This window comes from Mus caroli, unplaced genomic scaffold (assembly GCF_978045245.1).
Source record: "Mus caroli unplaced genomic scaffold, Mus_caroli_1 scaffold_4, whole genome shotgun sequence".
Classification (NCBI taxonomy): domain Eukaryota; kingdom Metazoa; phylum Chordata; class Mammalia; order Rodentia; family Muridae; genus Mus; species Mus caroli.
In genome coordinates, this window is record NW_028227259.1 from 131,766,825 (window position 1) to 131,787,539 (window position 20,715).

General features: G+C 46.9%; 1 protein-coding gene, 1 long non-coding RNA gene and 1 pseudogene across 5 annotated transcripts in view; 1 reads left to right on the plus strand and 2 right to left on the minus strand.

Moving 5' to 3' along the window:
• Glt1d1 (glycosyltransferase 1 domain containing 1) overlaps window positions 1–20,715 on the plus strand; it is a 91,657-nt gene that overhangs the window by 281 nt on the left and 70,661 nt on the right. The window contains exons 2-3 of one of the 4 annotated variants that reach the window (XM_021163965.3): window positions 741–929; window positions 2,651–2,788. Coding sequence is in view for 2 of the 4 variants with exons in the window: in XM_021163963.3 (XP_021019622.1) it covers window positions 14,113–14,180 (68 nt within the window). In the remaining 2 variants the exon portion in view is untranslated. Of the gene's footprint in view, window positions 1–740; window positions 930–2,650; window positions 2,789–13,886; window positions 14,181–20,715 lie in introns of those variants that run through there. The other 3 variants (XR_015047002.1, XM_021163963.3, XM_021163964.3) reach the window with 3 other exon arrangements.
• LOC147005357 (uncharacterized) lies at window positions 1,144–15,145 on the minus strand. Its single transcript, XR_015047003.1, has 3 exons — window positions 14,989–15,145; window positions 14,673–14,762; window positions 1,144–2,410 (listed from the first exon to the last, which is right to left on the minus strand). It is a non-coding gene; the product is annotated as an uncharacterized LOC147005357 (long non-coding RNA).
• On the minus strand, window positions 17,051–17,593 carry LOC147005358 (large ribosomal subunit protein eL21 pseudogene; annotated as a pseudogene).

The following is a 20,715-nucleotide window of genomic DNA, read 5'->3' on the forward strand; positions in this document are numbered from 1 at the left end:
AACTGGGTTCCTAATCTAGGTTACCCAGGTCTAATTCTTCCCTTCCTGCCATCTTCTCAGGACCCAGGCGTCAAGTGTAACAGTCTCGGCCTCCTCTCCCTCTCTCGGTCTCTCACTTTTCTGTCTCTTCTTAAAACAAAAATTACTAAAATTTATTTATTATTTATTATTTTTGTTTTTTTCGAGACAGGGTTTCTCTGTGTAGCCCAGGCTGTCCTGGAACTCATTTTGTAGACCAGGCTAGCCTCGAACTCAGAAATCCACCTGCCTCTGCCTCCCAAGTGCTGGGATTAAAGGCGTGCGCCACTACCTCCCTGCTTATTATTATTATTATTATTATTATTATTATTATTTTAAGGACTGAAGAGAAAACTCTACAGTTAAGAGCACTGCCTGCTCATCAGAGGTTCTGGGTTCAATTCCCAGCACCCACTTGGTGTCTCCCAACAATCTGTAACTCCATTTCCTCAGGGATCCGGCACCTTCTTCTGGCCTCCAGGGATACTGCGCACACACAGGGTGCACAGACCTCCATGAACGCAAAGCATCCATACACATAAAACTAAACACATCTTTAGTGGCACCCAGCTCTTGGGAGGCAGAGGCGGGCAAATCTCTGTGAGTTCGAAACCAGTGTAGTCAACACATGAGTTCTGCCAGGGCTGTATAGTAAGACCCTGTCAAGAAAGAAAGAAAGAGAGAGAGAGCAAAGAAACTAAAACCAAAACTTTTATTTACAGCCTATAACTGACTCTTAGTCCTGCTGATAAGTAAGACTGAGTCTTGGAACGTTTGCTAAAAGACTGCTAAAAACTGGACCAGTGAGATGGCTTCCCAAGTAAAGGCGCTTGCTACCCGGCCTGGTGATAGCCTGAGTTCTATCCCCCTGTGGGGAGCCCCACTTAATGGATAGACAGCAGACTCTGCATGTAAGTCCACACATACAGATACAAGCAATTAAAAAGAAAAGGAAGCTCTGCTAAGCTAAGCATGACACACTTGAACAAAGTCTGTATTGGAATGATAAGGCTAATAAACCATTTGGACTGACTGAGCTGGTAACTCACTGCTCAGTTTGACTGGTACTAATTAATCCAATGGGTCAGTCTCTTCAGGGAAATGCGAAGCTAATGGCTCGGCGGGGCCTTGGAGTTAAGTGTGTGGAGGCAGGAATTTTAGGCAGTGCACTGGGGCCCCTGAACTTGGTACTTTGAGGATGGAGACAAACCCAGAATGCAGAATATTCTAGTGTGGTCACAGTGTTGGAGGTGGTGGTGGGGAGTGACCCACTGGCAGAGTTAGCTTCAGTTGTCAATGTCACACACAAGGGAAGAGGAAACTTCAGCTGAGGAATTGCCTCCAACAGATTGACCTGTGGGCACGTCTTTGGGGGCATTTTCTTGCTTGGTGATTGATGTGAGAGGGCCCAGCCCTACTGTGGGTGATGCCAACCCTGGGCAGGTGATCCTCAGCTATATAATGAAAGAAGCGGGACAAATAAGTAGCATTCTTCCATGGCTCCTGCCTTCAGCTTCCTGTCTCCAACTTCCTGTCTCAAGTTCCCATCCTGACTTCCCTTTTTGAAGGATTATAACCTGAAAGACCACCCTTTCCTCCCCAAGTTGTTTTTTGGTCAGTCACAACACCAGAAATCAAACAAGCAACAAATTACACAAATCGTAAGATGCTACTTCTATAAATATTTGGTTATCTTTTATTTGTATGTGTGTGTGCGTGAGTGAGTGCATGCATGCTCATGTGCATTCACGAAGTACCCTCAGAGGCAAGAAGACATCATAGTCCTTGAAACTGGAGTTACAGGTGGTTGTGAGCCATTGATGTGGGTCCTAAGAACTAAAGTTAGTTTCTCTGGAAGAACAAACAACAAATGACCTTAACAGCTAAGCCCCTTACAGTCCTCAGCACGGTCCTGTTTTCTTTGAAATATATGAAATAGGCAAATATCAGTGCATGTTAGGCAAGGGTTCCCAGTCAAGGCCAGAGGCATTGTACAACCAGAGAGTGACTGCCAGAATTCAAGGTTTTGGGGCATGCATGCCTTAAAATTAGTTGTATGGTGTGGTTTGAATAGGTTTGGCCCCCATATACTCATGGGTTTGAATGCTTGGCACTATTAAGAGGTGTGGCCTTGTTGGAGGAGGTGTGGCACTGTGGGGGTGGGCTCTGAGATCTTCTGTGCTTAAATTTTCTTAGGATCAAGATGTAGAAATCTCAACTCCTTCTCCAGCACCATGTCTGCCTGCACGCTGCCATGCTTTCTGCCATGATGATAATGGACTGAACCTCTGAACTCTAAGCCAGCCTCAGTGAAATGTTTTGTTTTGTTTTTATAAAAGTTGCCTTGGTCATGGTGTCTCTTCACAGCAATGGAACCCTAAGACTTTAGGACCTATGAATAAAATAAAACACAGTCTTTATTCATTTGAAGTAGGTAAACTGTATGATCCATTGGCCATATCTTGGTAGAGCTGTTACCAGCTGGAAGTGAGCCAGTGATTAAAAACGAAGAGGCTGACGTTGCAGAGATGATTCAGCAGTTAAGCATACATACAGGTCTTGCAGGGAAGAGGAATTAGGTTCCCAGAACCCATGTAGAGTGGCTCACAAACACTTGTAACTCCAATTCCAGGTCATCTGATGTCCTGTTCTGGCTTTTGAGGACACTGCACTTGGGTATACAAACCCACACTTGGACAGCTACACACAAACACAAGTTTTAAAATGGGAGAGGTTTCACATGCAGACCTGGAAGTCTTGCTACACAAAGGTGAGTAAAACAGAAACTTGGACAATCCTTCCTCCCACTCAATCCCAGTTGCGTCAGGGCACGCTAGCCTGAGTGTAGTCTTCCCAGATGCTATTGCCGCAGGGCTGGGCCCCGAACTCGTTTTGACTAAGAATCCAACAAGAGTCTTGGGCTTGGTCCAAGAGACTCAGACTTGAAGAGGTTCAGTGAGCCTCCACTCCACATGCTTCAGGTCCCTGAGCTATCGTTAGGAATGTAGCTGCCATTCCGCAAAGGTAAGCTTGCTGACACACACAGCACACATAACTTAAAATGTTTTCTCTTAATGACTTCAACAATAAATGTACAACAAAGAGGCCATGGATTTGAAAGAGCAAGATTGGAGGAATGTATGGAGGAGAGGGGTAGGCTGCTAACATCCCTTACAGTAGAAGTGGGTGGAGTCATTGAACCCTCCCTGGAGACTCCGGCCACGCCCCTCTACCTCCCAGGTAGCAGTGTGTATTTCTGGCTTCACTGTGTGTGGTTTTGTGGTCTCAGGAGCCGCTAGAGTGTACAGACTTTAGAGCATGCCCATCTACACTACCTGAGAAGTTGTCGCCCATGCTGGGGTAAGACTTTCTCATGTGACCCACTTTGGGTCAGTCACACTCCTGTCAATAACCCGTCACGCAAGTTCTGTAAGCAAACCCAAATCTCATTGGTCTCCCAAGTTGGACTTTGATGAAACCATTCTTTGGTTTGTCATCGCTGCCCTGTACAAGGAAGCGGGTGGGTATTTAAGTCCCTCCAGGTAATGAGTACCCAAAATATACCCAGCTGCTCAGCCTCGGCACTCAAGCCACTTCTGCTTTTCTAGACTTGTCTACTTCCCCAGGGAGTGACCCTGGCAGGGCCTCTGCTCATCCCTTACACGGGGACCTACATTGCTGCCATGGGCCATGCTTTCTTTTTTTTTTTTTTTTTTTTTTTTTTTTTTTTTGGTTTTTCGAGACAGGGTTTCTCTGTGTAGCCCTGGCTGTCCTGGAACTCACTTTGTAGACCAGGCTGGCCTCGAACTCAGAAATCCGCCTGCCTCTGCCTCCCGAGTGCTGGGATTAAAGGCGTGCGCCACCACGCCCGGCTAAGGGCCATGCTTTCAATCCTCTGACTCCACTTAGATGTGGACAGCTGTCATGAATTCTGTTTATTCCAGAGTAGAATTTGCAACTAGGATTCGGGAAAATCTGAACAGGAGAAAATGTACGTTAAGCAAAAAAATCAAAGCAGAGCCCACCAGCAGTGTGTGCACTGATATATTAACCCCGCTCTCAGGATGACTCTGGGTGTCTTTGAATAGAGGGTGTGAAACTGTCTGCTTAGAGAGATGAGTCTTTTCGAACTCCCATTTTATTTGACTCTGGGGGGAAAAATCGGTGCTCCTTTGGCACTTTTCCTCCGGCACTTTAAGATGCACAAGATGTCTGCGGACATTAATCATTCGACATTAGAAAGGGGAAGGGTAAGAAAGGCAAAGAGAAAGAAACTTCCATTTCTATGCATTGCAAGATGTTCAAGATGCCAACAGGTGTGCAGCCATGCCTACCTGCCCTCTGCTAATGATCATTTCTTATCACCAGGTAGATGAGGCTGGCATCAAACTCACAAGGATCCACCTGCCTCAGCCTGCTAGTGCCAGGATCAAAGGGGCTCTTTAATCCCACATCCAGCCTTAGTGTATGTGTGTGTGTGTGTGTGCGCGCGCGCGCGCGTAGGTACCCTTGGAGGTCAGAAGAAGGTGCTGCCTCTTCTAGAGTTGGCGTCACAGGCATCATGGGTGCCGGGATCCGAACTCAGGGCTTCTGGAAGAGGAGCAAGTAGTCTCACTTCTGAGCCATCTCTCCAGCCCCCACCCCAATTATCACTTTGTAATTTCTTAAGCATAATCTCAGCCTTGGTGTGGTGGCAGCACTGGGAGGGTGGAGGCAGAAAAGCCAAGGTGATTCGCAGCTCCAGAGAGGGTTTAAGGCCATGCTAGGCTACATGGGACATGGTCTCCAAAGGTTTCGCTTATCTTATTAGCATAAAGGCCAAGTAATTTGCAGCTAAAATGTATGTAGTTTTAGGTTAGACTGGTAGGAAAGGTTAACGGGGACAAAGACAATGAGGAAGACTTGAAGCACAGATATAACAGTAAGTAAGCCCAAGGCTGGCAAGATGACCCAGTGGGTAAAAAGCATTTGCGGCCAAGACTGACCGCCCTGAGTAGCACCCTGGGACCCAGGTGATGAAAGGAGAGGACTGACTCCCATAAGTTGCTCTCTGACCTGTACACATGGGCTTTGGCACGGGCATGCCTACACACACACACATACACACACACACATACTAAATAACTAAAAGGTTTAAAACTGAACAACAACAAAAAGCTCACAATGATAAAAGGATTTACAACCCAGGGAGAAAAAGGACAGTTGTTTGATTCTCCTGGGAAAAGCTACTAAACATGGAAAAAAAAAAGCAACCTCACATTCTGGGCCACTAAAGTCTCAGGAGAAGAAATATTAAAATGAGAGAGGCAAAATATTTTTTAAAATGCAAAGAAGCCGGTGACTCTTTTTGAAGCTTGATGGCAGTAGAAGCCATTTTACAAAACTTCTGAGGAGACAATAAACAGCTATCTATTCATCCCAGATTTAAAAGGAAATTTTGGTGGTGGTGCATCCCCTTTAATCCCAACACTCAGGAGGCAGAGGCAGGTGGATCTCTGTGAGTTCGGGGCCAGCCTGCTCTATATAGAGGAAACGAATAAAAACAACAAACCTTCCAATTGATACAAGTAATGGACACATAGCATACAAAGAGGGGGAAAAGTTAAGTCAAATGAATCAGTAAATTTACAATTCAAAGGGAAGGCACTTTTTGTAGCCTGGAAAGAGCTTTGTGGGTTGGACCACCTGCTGGGGAGAATTTGAGATCAGCCCAATTAAAGGTTGCAGACTGCAGACCTGGATCACAGACTTGGCTCTGTACTGTTTCCTTACAGTGTTGCTAAAAGCAGCCCCAGTATTTGGAAAGAGCAATGGGTACATCGCTTTTACCTTTGTATCACTAAATAACAAATTGAGGAACTCAGGCTGCTGATAATCAATGGGATTTATCAACACCCAGCTCAGAAGTCAGAAGTCTGGGCATCACCGCCATAGGAACAAGGTTTAAAGTTACAGTTTCAGTCCACCTTGTCTATTTTTATTTCATAACTTTACAGATTGATTTTTCTGTTTAATTATGTTTATATGTCTGTGTGGGGTTATGTGCACATGAATGTAGTCGCCTGTGGAGGAGACCATAGACATTGGCTCTCTTGGGGTTGGAGTTACACTAGTGGCTGTGAGCCACAAACATGGGTGCCGCGAAGAGAACACATTTTCTGTAAATGTAGTAATGGCTCTTCCCCGCTGAGCTATCTCTCTAATCCTTTATTACAACTTTATACTAATTCTGGTCTGTAAATACCCCCTCTCCCCAATACACACACATATCAGCTTAGGATCTACTGTTTCCCCCAGAGAATTGTCTTCCTATTTTACGGTGAAGAAACTGCATAGCCACACTTTCTGTCCTTGGGAATTTGTGCAGTAGCTCTTGCCTGAACCACCAGGAGAAGGTATGTCCCAATTTGAACCTGTTGTATAATTTTGCCTACCAAAAGTATTTAATTTTTTAAATTTTATTGTTATTGGTGTGTGTGTGTGTGCACTCGCGTGTGCACTCGCGTGTGTGTGCAAGCTTGTACAGATAAGTAAAAAGGTGCCTACAGAAGCCAGAGGTGTCAGATCCCTTGCAGCTGGAGTTAAATGTAGTTGTGAGCCACCTGATATGGGTACTGAGAATTGAACTCAGGTCCTCTGGAAGAACTGCACACACTCTTAACTACAGAGCCCGCCACCCAGACCTAAAAAAAAAAGTTTTAATTGCATTGAAATGTGGGTCTGTCTGTGGGTACGTACACGAGTGCAGGCACACCCGAAGGGCAAAGGTATCACTTCCCCTAAAGCTGGATTTACAGGGGGTTGTGAGCCACCTAATGTGGGTCCTGGGAACTAAATTTGGGTCCTCGGCAAGAGCAGGAAGCACTCTTAACCATTGAGCCCTTCTCTCCATTCCCTATTCGAAATTTTAAAATTTTGTTTATTTGTTTATTTGTTTATTTATTTTAGGGTGTATAGGGAAGCATTACATGTATCAGGACATATACGAGGAGGTCAGAGGACCACTCATCGCATTCGGCCCTCTCCGTCATGTGTGTCCTGGGGACTGAACTCAGGTCATCAGATGGAGGCAGGTGCTTTTACACACTTAGACATCCCACTCAGCCTGGCTACCGTGGTTACTAAGTACAAACAGAACGTATTAGACACAAAACCATCTCTGGCTCCTCCTCATTTTGCAGCAGGGACAAACGCCAACCCAAGCAGAGCATCAACAAAGGTGTTCTATCCTTGGGGCTAGGGGTGTGGTTCAGTGGGTAGCGCACTTGCCTACAAGGCTCACAGTCATGGGTTCCATCCCCAGCACCCCAGAAAATCACACATGAGGATACATACCCGGAATCCCAGTGGTTTGAAGGTATAGGCAGGAGGATCACAAGTTCAAGGCCATCCTTGGATGCATAGGCAAGTGTCCTTCTTTGCTGTACTGGCTAGCTTTATGTCAACTTGACACAGCTAAAATTACTGGAGAGGAGGAAGCCTCAACTGAGAAAATGCCTCCATAAGATCAGGCTGTGGGGCAGGCCTGATGGGACTCTGAGCAGCTGGAATACAGCTCCGGTAGGCCTTGCCCTTCTTTTTCATTCCCTCTGCCTTGCTAAAAGCCATTAGGTTACATTCCTAAAGCTAGCCACCAAGGTCTATTCCCTTAGTTGACCACTTCCTCCTCCTGAGGCTGACGACCAAGGTCCAGCTATCAAAGTATTAAAGTCCAGCCATCCAAAGCTCCCTCTGGCTCACCTAATTAACGTGCCCAGTTAAAATTGAACATCTCATCCTCATGCAGGGTTTCTCCTTTACCTTTATAAACCAACATTTGCCTATGGGCCACTTCTGTCCCCTCTTTATCCAGAGTCCATCCTTTGCCCCTTGGAGACAAATATCCCTTTCCATTCCCTTGTTCCTCTCCCTTCTCCCTCATCCTCTATCTCCTGTCGTTGTCTCTTATTCCCTGTCCTCTGTCCCTCTGGGACAAGTACATCTCCAACTTGGTCTTGGGGGGTCCTGAGCCACTACTTTTAAAGCCTGTGGAACATTTTCTTAGTGATTGATGTAGGAGGGTTCAGCCTACTGTAGGCCGTGCCAGCCCTGGGCAGGTGGACCTAGGTTTTATAAGAAGGCTGAGCAACCCTTAAGGAGCAAGCCAGTAAAGCAGCACTCCTCCATGGCTTCTTCATCAGCTCCTGCCTCCAGGTTCCTGCCCTGTTTGGGTTTCTGTTCTGGCTTCTTTCCACGAAGGGCTACAATGTGGAAATGTAAGCCACATAAACCCTTTCCTCCCCGACTTGCTTTTGGTTATGGTGTCTAATCATAGCAACGGAAACAGAAACTAAGACATTTGCTGTCTAGAACTGTTTTAAAGGTCACTGACAAAGGTCAGGTGGTGGGCCGATCTCTGTTAGTTTGAGGCCAGCCTGGTCTACAGAGTTCTAGAAAGCCCAGGCTACCCAGAAACAGACCCTGTCTTGAAAATCCAAAATTGATGATGATGACAATGAAAATGACGACTATGACTGGGAAGGAAAGAATGTATGAGGTTTACACCTCCACGCCACAGTCTCTCCTGCAGGGAACTAAGGGCAGGAACTCAAGGCTCAGGAGCCTGGAGGCAGGAACTGAAGCAGATGCCATGGAGGAATGGGGCTTGCTCCTCATGGCTCAGCCTGCTTTCTCATACAACCCAGGAGCACCAGCACAGGGGCACCATCCACAGGGGACCGGACCCTCCCACATCAGTTAAGAAAGCGCCCTATAACACTTGCCCACTGGCCAATCTGATGGAAGCATTCTCTCAGGTGAGGCTCCTCTTCTTAGGTGACCCTAGCTTGTGTCAAGTTGGAAAAAAAAAAAAAAGACTAACCAGTGCACTGAGCTTGAAGCCAGTATGGATTCCATGAAGCCGTCCACAAAATATTAACACAAATACCTATTTTTATAGAGAAGCCAAAGAAACGAGTATATAAGTTGACAGGATGTGTAAGCGGAAGGCTTCAGGGCTTCTTGATTTTCAGATTCCTGTGTAAAGGATACAAGGAGTAGATCCTGCAGCTGAGGGCTCTCGGGGGTGGGGGTGGGGGACAGAGCATAGTTCAGAGTCTGAAACAAGGTCCACACAGTCGTCACCCTGTGAACAGGAGGATTGCTGGGAACATATTCTAAGATCCACAAAACTCAAAAACAGGAAGGAAAGAATAACCCATCACAACCAAGAAGGTATATGGCAGAGGAGGAAGGATGGCAGTGGGAGCCTGTTGATCCCTGGACAGTCTGTGAGGAAGCACAGATTGACAGGAAATAGGATCAGGTTATAAAACTCAAGGCCCACTGAATCCCTACCCCCACACCTCCTCAGCCCACTTCCTCCATAGAGGCTTCACTTCCTAAACGGTTCCCCAGCCTTTCAAAAACAGCAACAGCGAGGCCGGGCATGGTGGCACACACCTTTAATCCCAGCACTAGGGAGGCAGAGGCAGGCGGATTTCTGAGTTCCAGGACAGCCTGGTCTACACAGAGAAACCCTGTCTGGAAAAACCAAAAAAAAAAAAAAAAACAAAACAAAAAAAAAAAACAAAAAAAAAAACCAAAAAACCAAAAACCAAAAACCAGAAAAAAACAAACAAAAAAACCAGCAACAGTAGCCGGGCGTGGTGGCGCACGCCTTTAATCCCAGCACTCGGGAGGCAGAGGCAGGCGGATTTCTGAGTTCGAGGCCAGCCTGGTCTACAGAGTGAGTTCCAGGACAGCCAGGACTACACAGAAAAACCCTGTCTCGAATAAAAAAAAAAAAAAAAAAAAACAGCAACAGTGCCACCAGCTGAGGATCAGGGGTTCTAAACCACCAGCCGGTGCAGGACCTTTCACATCCACAATAGTGGTTTTCTTAGGGCAATGGGATTGTATGTGATTTTTGACTCATGCAAGAAGAGTGTGAATGTGTTCAGAAATATCCACCACCCTCCACTCTTCTGTCTCTTCCCCCTCCCTTATCCTTTCTCTGTCTCTCTGTCTCTGTCTCTCTCTGTCTCTGTCTCTCTCTCTGTGTCTCTCTCTCTCTCTGTCTCTGTCTCTCTCTCTGTGTCTCTCTCTCTCTCTCTCTCTTCTTTTCTGTCGCCCACTACTGCACACTCATACATGCACGCACACACAGCAACCCACAGCCTGCAGCATCACGGGGAGGAATAATGACAGAAAGGCTCAAAGTTCTTGATATCAACAGACACGCGGCTGCCTGGCCATGATGAGCACGAAAGGAAAAAAAAAAAAACCAAACCAAGTGTTGATTTTTGACAACAGAGCCATGCATGTCTGAAGGCAGCAGACCCTCAGAGCTCTCCTTACAATAGTCTTTTCAGGATTGATGAGAAAACTTTGTGTTCTTTCTAGTGCTAGGAGCTAGGAAATGATCTGAGCACACATTATGATCAAAGAGAAAACAGATTTTTTTTCCCCCTTTGCGTACATTTGAAGAGCCTTATATTAGAAGCAGCTAGAGTAGTATCAGCAGCTTCCCCTCCCCCACAATAATTTCTACAGTTCCTACCATAACGTATTTGCCCCTGGGCCCTTTTCTATTACCTACTTAAGATGATGATATGAGACCCCGTGAAAGATGAGCTCATTAGTCATGATACTGCTTATGGCTTTTCTCACTTTACCAATGAATTAATTGATGCCTTGGGCCTGTCCAAGTTGTGGGTCCCAAAAGCTAAGTCAGCCTCTCCTACTTGATGGGACACCTATATTCCAGGAACATCCAATGTGCACTCGAGCCTAGCCAACCCACTTAAGAGTAGCACTGCCTCCTATCAGAAATCAGAACACGGAGGCTGGACAGACAGCTCAGTGATGAAGAGCACCAGAGGACCAGAGTTTGATTCTGAGGGCACCCACATCATCACCTGGAACTCCAGTTCCAGCTCTGACATCTTCTTCTAGTCTCCATCGACACTGAGTGCACACGCTGAACTATAGTGAAGACACAGCATCTTCTTGACAAGTGCATCTCCCCAGTGCATTAGGAAACACCTCTGGAGGGAGACCAAGGGACAGCTAGCAGAGATGGAGGGAGACCAAGGGACAGCTAGCAGAGATGGAGGGAGACCAAGGGATAGCTAGCAGAGATGGGACCATGCACCAGGTGGTGGAACCTGGGGCGGTGGAGCCACCAAAGGAAGAATGTTGACAGCCACCACCAGCAGGGAGTCAACAGGTGCTCCCAGAGCAGGGGTTATCAACCTGTGGGTCACATAGGGGTCACATATCAGATAGCCTGCATATAAGATATGTACATTATGAAAATCATAACTAGCAAAATTACAGTTATGAAGTAGCAATGAAAATAATTTTAGGGCTGGGCTCAGTGGTTAAGAGCACTGATTTTTTTCACCTGAAGGACCTGAGTTCAAATCCCAGCGAGCACATGGTGGCTCACTACCATCTGTAATGGAATCTGATGCCCTCTTCTGGTGTGTCTGAAGTCAGCTACAGTGTACTTACATATAATAATAAATAAATCTTAAAAAAAAAAAGAAAAAGAAAATAATTTTACCATTGGGGAGTTATCAGAACACGAACTATAGTGAAGTGTCAGAGCATTAACAAAGTTGAGAACCACTGTCCTAGAATGTCCAGAGGGCATGTCCAGATGACACTCTGACTTTTTTTTTTTTTTTTTTTTTTTTTTTGAGACAGGGTTTCTCTGCATAGCCCTGGCTGTCCTGGAACTCACTTTGTAGACCAGGCTGGCCTCAAACTCAGAAATCTGCCTGCCTCTGCCTCCCAAGTGCACTCTGACTCTTAAGATTTATTCTCTAGAACCCAAAGAATGCCTCTCTGCTGCCTAGGGGTAGAAAGGACTTAGGTTTTTGGTTTGTGTATTTTGGTTTGATTTCTGAGACAGGCTCTTCCTATGGATTCCTGGTTGGCCTAGAACTCACTTTGTAGACTAGACTGGCCTCATACTCAAGAGTTCTCACTGCCTCTGACTCCAAAATGCCAGGACTAAAGGCATGCACCCTTATACCAGCTTCCATCCTACTTTTAAAACATACCTTGGATAGGGGTGGGATGGTGCTGGCGAACACCTTTAATTCCAGCACTCAAGAGGTAGAAGTTGTTGGATTGCTGACTCTGGTTTACAGAGTTGAGTTCCAGGATGGCCAAAACCTTGTTTCTCAAAAGACCAAAATCAAACCAACCAACCAAAACAACAAAACAAAACAAAACAAAAACCCATGCCTTTAATCCCAGCACTGGGGAGGCAGAGGCAGGCAGATCTCTGAGTTTGAGGCCAGCCTGGTGATCTACAGAGTGAGTTCCAGGACAGAAGTCCTACATAGTGATACTCTGTCTCAACCAAACCAAACTAGACTCAAAATGACAAGAGTCTCAGCAAGTTACCTATGCTGGCCTTGAACTTTCTACTCTCCTGCTTTAGTGTCTTGACCAGCAGGTGGGTTTATAAGTGTGTGTCACCATACGTAACTTGCAGTGTGTGTCACCATACGTAACCTGCAGTGTGTGTGTCACCATACGTAACCTGCAGTGTGTGTCACCATACATACACGAGATCATTATACATTTTCTTCTGTTCCTCTGTAGACAGATTACGATCGCAGAGGTGACCTCAGACCTCTCCCCTCCCATTTTTCTGATAAACAAGCTTTGCTGAGGGTGACTGTGTGCACCACACACTCAGCATTTGGCCAGCTTCCTTGCAACCTCAAAGCAATCATTAAAAGAGTCATTAAAAGAACACCATCAAGGGTCCCGGTGAATTTCCAGACGTATGCCTGAAAAATGAGATGTGCTATTCTGAGGGCATCATTTTTCCTTCCTTCTCTCCTTCCTTCCAGAATGTGAATGTGATGGGTTGAGCTATGGCAGTCAAAAGACGCCTGGAAGACATCTCCAGATTCAAAGATGAATTCTGGGGGAGGGGGGACTGGAGCCGAAGGGAGCTGTTCCTACTGAGGATGTGGGTTTGAATCCCAGAACCTACATCAGACAGCTCACAACCATTTGTAATTCCAGCTCTATAGGATCCAATAACCTCTTCTAGCCTCCACAGGCACCTAAACGTATGCACGTGCACGTGCACACACTCAACAATAAAACTTAAGAAAGGAAGAAAGAAAGAAAGGAAGAAAGAAAGAAAGAAAGGAAGGAAGGAAGGAAGGAAGGAAGGAAGGAAGGAAGAAAGAAAGAAAGAAAGAAAGAAAGAAAGAAAGAAAGAAAGGAAGGAAGGAAGGAAGGAAGGAAGGAAGGAAGAAAGAAAGAGCAAGTTCTATTAGTCTTTACTGTGGAGAGAAGGAAGAATCAGGTAATTATGTGATTAAAAAAAAAAACCAATCAAACAAACAAACCTTCCCTTGCTTCCTCCCTGTGAATAGGTAGGATAGTGGGTCCAGTGTCCCCCTGCAGAGGTGGGCTTTGTCCATTGACAATCAGAGACCAGTGTGCTGCGAAGCTGGACTGGGAGAAGGCTACTCAAGGGACCCAGGCACCTACTCTTTCTTCTTTGAAGCTGTTAGGGTCTACAAAAGGATGGACTGCCTACATAGAGTCCAGGGCATCCTTAGAGTCTAGGGTCTTCTCAATGCAGAGTGAAGTTCAAGTCACCTCTCCACCTGTGGTCTTGTACCTACACCTCACCTGGTCCTAGTCTCTGGGGGGAGCAGTCTCTGTATCAGCCACCATGTTGCATGTAGGAGCCCAACTCATGATCTTAACGAGGGGAAGTCACAGGACAACCTATGTTCTCGGTGTCTGAGGAGTGGACACGCTCCCCCCACCTCCCATCTTTCTGAGCTCGTGGCTGCCTGACACCTGGTCTCGTGACCCTCACCCCCACCCGCTAGTCTCCTCAGGTCCCCTCCGGGGCCCCCAGATCTCCCTTCTCCCTTCCCTTCCCTTCGTGTCCCCTCCCCTGCCCTCCCTGCCTCCCTGCCTTCCCCCTTCCTTCCCTCTCCCCTCCCCTCCCCTCCCTACTCCTGAACCTGCGGGCTCCGCCTTGGAACAGCAGGCGGGACCGAATCCACCCCTACCCCTCCGCCCGGGCCTGGTGGCCCAGTTCTTGGCGGTAGCGGTAGCGACATGCGGCTCCTGTTCCTGGCAGTACTGAGGCCTCACACTGGCAACGCGGTCACAGCTGGGCGCCTACGGTATGTTGCGGGGACCTGAGCATCCCTTTCCTGGGGATGCGGGACTGGGCCGGGCGCCAGAGCCGCGCGTGCACAAACGGCCGGGTTATGGGCGCAGGTGCGGGCGCGAGGGGCTGCAGCTCTGATTCCAGCTGCCTGCTGCCCTGTCTGGCTATTGTGAGTGCCCTAGGATGCTGCAAAGAGGCCGCCTGGGCCAGCGCTGGGACGCGGGGTGGTGGTGGGGGAAACCAGAGGCTCAGCAAAGGCCTCGCTGCAGACTTGAGCTTTGGGCAGAGTGGCCTGGGATGAGAAGCGGGGACCCACGTGGCTGGAAAGAGGCAAAGAGTCCCGGTGCATCGGTGCATCGGATGCTCCAGCACGTGTGGAGATTCAGGGTTCCGAGTTCCGTGGCTGCTGCCACTCCCTCCCCCGCGCCCGCACTTCCTACCTGGTTCTCTTCTGAACGCTCAGCTTATTTTATTTAATTAGGCCTTTTTTGCTTTGTATGTTTACCTGGGACGGAAGCCTGGAGCCAGGACAAGGCAGGGAAGGCGGGTCCATTCACCTCTGGCCATCTGGTTGCCTGGATCAAGCCGGGCTGGTCTGAATCATTGGAAAAGCAGACACTTACGTGTCCGGTGCTCTCTTGCTCGCTTTCCGCCCCCCTCCTCCACTTGCTTCAAGATATGTCCCAATGGCTTCCCCCCCGGCCCCCTAAGTGGGTATGTTTCCTCATCATGGGAAAGAGCCGTTGAGGCTTCAAGTTAAAAAAAATGTTATAGTTCCTCTCAAGATCACAGTGAACAACCAAAGGGGGGCAGATGCATACCTGAAGTTTCCCGGAGCAGTGATTAGTGTTGTGATTGTGTGAGTTTCCCCTCCCTCTAATTCAGTCACTCTTCGGGCTCTCTGTGGACTGAGCTCTTTCCAGTAGAAAAATGCAAGTCATTTACAAGGAGAGTAAACACAGGGGTAAATCATTCCAGGGCGATTGGGACTATGGAGCAAATAAAACCATGCTGGGGTGTGGCCAATTTGATAGAGTGTTTGCCAAGCAAGCATAGGTGAATCCCTGGGTTCCGTTCCCAGCAGTGCATAAACCCAGGAGGTGCGGTTTCACATGCCCACGTGCTGATAACCCCAGCCTTTGGGAGCTGAAGGCAGGACCATTATAAGTTCAAGGGCATCCTCTGCTACTGTCAACTTCCAGCTACTTGAGATCCTATCTCCAAAGCAAAGCAATACCAAAACAATATAACCTTTGCGTCGGAGGGGCTCCTTCAAGTGATAAGGTCTAGGCTGGACTCTCGGCAGAAGTAGCTTGTAAGCTAAGACCAGAGGGGAAGCACCCACAGGTCCCGAGGCCAATGTTAGTTTAAGCTGTTCAAGAAACAGAAGGAAGCCAGGCGTGGTGGCGCATGCCTTTAATCCCAGCACTCGGGAGGCAGAGGCAGGCGGATTTCTGAGTTCGAGGCCAGCCTGGTCTACAAAGTGAGTTCCAGGACAGCCAAGGCTATACAGAGAAACCCTGTCTCGAAAAACCAAAAAAAAAAAAAAAAAAAAAAAAGAAACAGAAGGTTGGCGAGGCAGTTATCCAGCTGTCTTGTGCACATGGTAAGAGGAAGAGATTGTATTTGTGATTGCCACATTTAAACATTAAGCACCTTTAGCTAACATTTGACTGTGTGGGTGGGAAAGGTCCAAGATTCTCCGGAATGACTTGATCACGGATGAATGAAATAGTGGAAAACATGCCCAAATGTATCATGTGCATGGAGGTCGTCACAAAGTAGAATCGATCGCTAACCCAGAAGTTTTGTATGCCCCTTCCCATGGGGGAAGAGGGCTTGGAGGACATGTGCCATTCCTAGGGGCATAGTATGTGGTTAGGGAAGGCCTTGGTGGGCTTAGTGAGAAGCTCGCATAGCCTTGGAATAAAGTTGTAGACTCACAGATCAGTGATTGACTGTAAACGATCCCTACAGAATATTTATTGGATGATGCCAAAGTCTGAAGCTGACCTCCTATATTCCCACCTCCTGTTCCCTTCCTTTTTTAAAATCATTATTATTTTTATTTTTTTTATGGGCATTGGTATTTTGCCTGCAAGTATGTCTGGGTGAGGGTGTCAGATCTTGGAGTCATAGACAGTTGTGAGCTGCCATGTGGGTGCTGGGAATTGAACCCGGGTCCTCTGGAAGAGCAGTCAGTGCTCTTAACCACCAAGCCATCTCTCCAACCCTTTCTTACATAGAGCAAGCAAAGGACAACAACAAAATACGGAGAGAATTTCTCTTCCCCAAAGTAGTCATAGAAATCTGAGCCCTCTTTTCCAGAAAACAACCATAAAACCTGAAAATTCTACCCCCATTCTTTTGAAACTGACACTCTCTGCTTGCAGCATATGAACTGAAGTTCCTAGACAAACGTCACGTCTCTGGGTCTGGAAAGATAGTTTAGTGAATAAGAGTGCTTGTTGCCAAAGCATATGGATCTGAGTTCAAATCCCACCACCCATGTTTAAAAGAGGGGTTCAGGTATAGAGAAAAAAAAAAGACTCAAAAGCACACAGTTTTTGCAGCAGCTATGTCTAGAGGCTCACAGCCACTGGTAAGCCAGATCCCAGGGACCCAACACTCCCTTCTGGCCTCCTGGGAATCTGTGCTCACATACCATCCCCACATAGACACATACAAGTGCACAAAATTAAAAAAAAATTATATATATATATAGCCAGGCACAGTAGGATACACCTTTAATCACAGCACTTGGGGAGGCAGAGGCAGGTGGTTCTCTGAATTTGAGGCCAGCCTGGAATACAGAATGAGTTCCAGGACAGCCAGGGCTACACAGGAACCCTATCTTTTTTTTTTTTTTTTTCCTGGTGCTGGTATTTTATTTCTTTGTGTACAATTAGGCCATGAATTCATATGGAATGGGCTCCAACAGCTCAGGCTCTTTTCCGTTAGTCCTCACAAAGTGTGCTTCTCTGGGTGGTGCAGGCTGGCGCTTCAGCTGCACCCAGGTGCCCTTCTCTTTGGCTTCCTTTTTCTTCTGGTCGTTCTCCTTCACCCGCTTCAGGAAGCTGTCCCTGCTCTTTGAGTGCTTGATGTGCTCAATCCGCACATTGATCCTCTTGGCCAGAATTTTGCCCTTAACCTGCTTGTTTACAATGATGCCCACGACATGCTGGGTGACATTGTAGACTCTTCCGGTTTTGCCGTGGTAGCACTTATGGGGCATTCCTTTTTGAACAGTGCCCATCCCCTTGATGTCTACAATATCACCCTTCTTGTAGATTCGCATGTATGTGGCCAAAGGAACAACGCCATGTTTCCTAAAAGGCCTAGAGAACATATACCGGGTGCCTCTCCTCTTTCCCTTTGTGTTCGTCATTTTGGCGAGTTACTGGAAGATGGCTGCGGCGGCCGAAAGAGGAACCCTATCTTGAAGAGCAAAACACTAAAGTTTCTATGAGGCTGAGTAATTAGAACTTAGTGATTCTGAGTCCTTTCATTGGCTTGGTGAGGACTGGTGGTCATGAATCAGAGCATCACAGTGTGAGCCAAGGCAGCTAATCTGCCGGAGTCAGGGTTGGGCATGAGGCTGGAAATAAGGGCAAGATTTTTGTCACAAAAAGCCAAGAACAGCCATAAAATGAAGGTAGTGTTAGCTGTAGGGTGGCAGGTAAGTGGGACTGAATCTGTGTCCCATGTGTTTTAGAAGCGATGGGGGCTGTTGGTAGAGTGCTTATGGCTCATCTGGTAGAGTGCTTGTAGCTCAGACTACTTGTGGCTTAGTTGGTAGAATGCTTGTGGCTCAGTTGGTAGAGTGTTTGTGGCTCAGAGTGTTTATGATGTAGTTGGTAGAGTGCTTGTGGCTCAGACTTCTTGTGGCTTAGTTGGTAGAATGCTTGTGACTCAGGGTACTTGTGGCTCAGTTGATAGAGTGCTTGCTTAGCAGACATTAGGCCTTGGGGTCCATCCCCAGCATTGTGCATAATGGGTGTGGTGGTACATATGTGCGATCTGATCAGGACTTTGAATGCGGGAGCCTAAGGACCAAAAAGCTTATGGTAATTCTCTAAGTAAAGAGTTCACATGAGACCCTGTAATAAATAACTAACTAAATACATACATAAATGAATAAATGGAAGCAAATAAATATGTGAGCAAGCAAACAGAGTGTGGAAGAAGGCAGATCTTTGTGAGTTCAAGAACAGTTTAGTTTACTTAAGTGAGCTTTAGGCCAGCCAGGAGCTACATAATGACAGTCTGGAAAGAGAGAGAGAGAGAGAGAGAGAGAGAGAGAGAGAGAGAGAGAGAGAGAGAGAGAGAGAGAGAGAGAAGAAGAAGAAGAAGAAGAAGAAGAAGAAGAAGAAGAAGGAGGAGGAGGAGGAGGAGGAGGAGGAGGAGGAGGAGGAAAGAAAGAGAGAAAGAGAGAGAGAGAGACAAAGAGACAGAAAGAAAGAAAGAAAGAAAGAAAGAAAGAAAGAAAGAAAGAAAGAAAGAAAAGAAAGAAAGAAAGGAAGGAAGGGAAAGGAAGGAAGGAAGGAAGGAAGGAAGGAAGGAAGGGAGAAGAAAAGAAAGAAAAGATGGAGAGACGGTGAAGCAGTTAATAGCACTTACTTCTCTTTTCAGAGGGCTGAGGTCTTGTTCCTATCACATCAGGTGGCCCACAGTCAGCTGTAACTCCAGCTCCAGGAGATCTGACATGGTTTTAATCTCCCATTTGTGCCCATACATGCACAGAGGCATACACATAAAGACATTGATAAAACCACAACTTTTTGTTTGTTTGTTTTTTGAGACAGGGTTTCTCTGTGTAGCCTTGACTGTTCTGGAACAGGCTCTGTAGACATCAGACTGGCCTCTGCCTCCCGAGTTCTGGCATTAAAGGCACTCACCACCACTGCCATTTTGCATGGCTAAAATACAACTTTAAAAGAAAACTGTAATCAGAAGCCTAGAACACAGGTGGGTGTGGTGGCTCATGCCTCTGACCCCTGCATTTAGAAGACAGAAGCAGGAGGATTTCTATGAGTTCAAGGTTAGATAGATTACATGGACCTGTCTCAAAATAAATGTAACCCAGAGAACAAACTTCACTTTGTCTTGGTGGAGAAAAAAAGGACAGGGGAAGTAGATGTGAGTAGGAACCTTAGTAGCTCTGTCCAGTTAGTGCTGGGCCCAGGGATTCAGAGCATCTTTCCTCTCATGGAGAGGAGGCTGAGCCCCCAAAACCTTTCAATAATTCAAGTTAATCTTAAAACAGCTTCCTGGGTCAATCCCTGCTTTTGTGGATAGCTAGCTTCTCCAGCTCCCTCTTAACCCCCCCTCCCTGCTTCCTCTTGACAGTCCTGGGGGACAGGGAACACAGGGTCTCATGCATGCCCTGCAGTCACTCATCACTGGGCTACATCCTCCCAGCTAACCCAGGCTTTTATAATGAGACCCCCAAGTGTCTTCCACTGTCTGGGAATGACTTCCTCATGACAGTGGTTGATGAGCAGCTGAGACAGAGACCATCCTCCAGAAACCCAAAGACCTCTTGCTTTCCACACTCAAATTGGCTTCCCTAGTATTTTTGAAATGTGTTGCTGCTTTTAGTTTTTATCATTTGCGTATGGGTGTTTGTTTGTTTGTTTGTTTTTTTGCCGGGAATGTGTCTATATGCATGTATGTTTATGCACTGCATGAGTACCTGCTGTTCATGGGGGCTGGAAGAGGGCATCAGATACCCCTGGAGCTGGAGTTAACAGATGTTTGTGAGTCACTGTGTGGGTGCTGAGAACTGAATGCGTCCTAGAAGAGCATCTAGTGCTCTTAACCACTAAGCCATTTCTCCAGATGGTCACCATCACCATCACTGTTTGTGAAACAGTCGGCTATAGCTAGGGATGCTCTTAAACACTCTCCCTCCCCTCCCCCACACACCTCATAATGAGAATAGGTCTGGCCCTCACTAGAGAAGGACTTGAACGTCTGATCCTCTCATCTCTCTCCTGAGCCCTTGGATTCTAGGTGTGTGCCACCACGCCCCTCCACAAAGTTTCTTGACCTTTGTTTCAAATCCTATGGGAACACAGTGTCTGTGGCACTCCCGACGGTGACCAGAAAATGCTGCCAAGTACTGTGTAACCCTTGGCTCTCAGGAGAACACACACAGTCAGGGTCAAGTTGGTTTCGGGCAGAGAGTGTTGAGCCAGAATTGTCGCAGGAGAACTGAACTTTGGGCAGTGGGTGGCAGCTGTTCTTACTTCATCCACAGAGGGCCAATGAACAACAAACGTGTTTACAGCTGAAACTAGAGAGAAGGTACCTCAGGGAAAGGGAGCAATCTGAAGCCACCTGGGAAAACGTCTTTTGCAGCCAGAATCACTTTCTCCTTCCTCATCACCCCGTCTATCATTTCCCTCCTGAGTTCTGCTGCAATGACCAGATTTTAGGTGGGAAAGCTTTTTGGTGAACCAATAAGGGGAGAATTTCAAGTTTTTTGGGTTTTGCTGTAAAGCAATGGGTTTCAACCTCCCTAATGCTATGACTCTTGACTACCG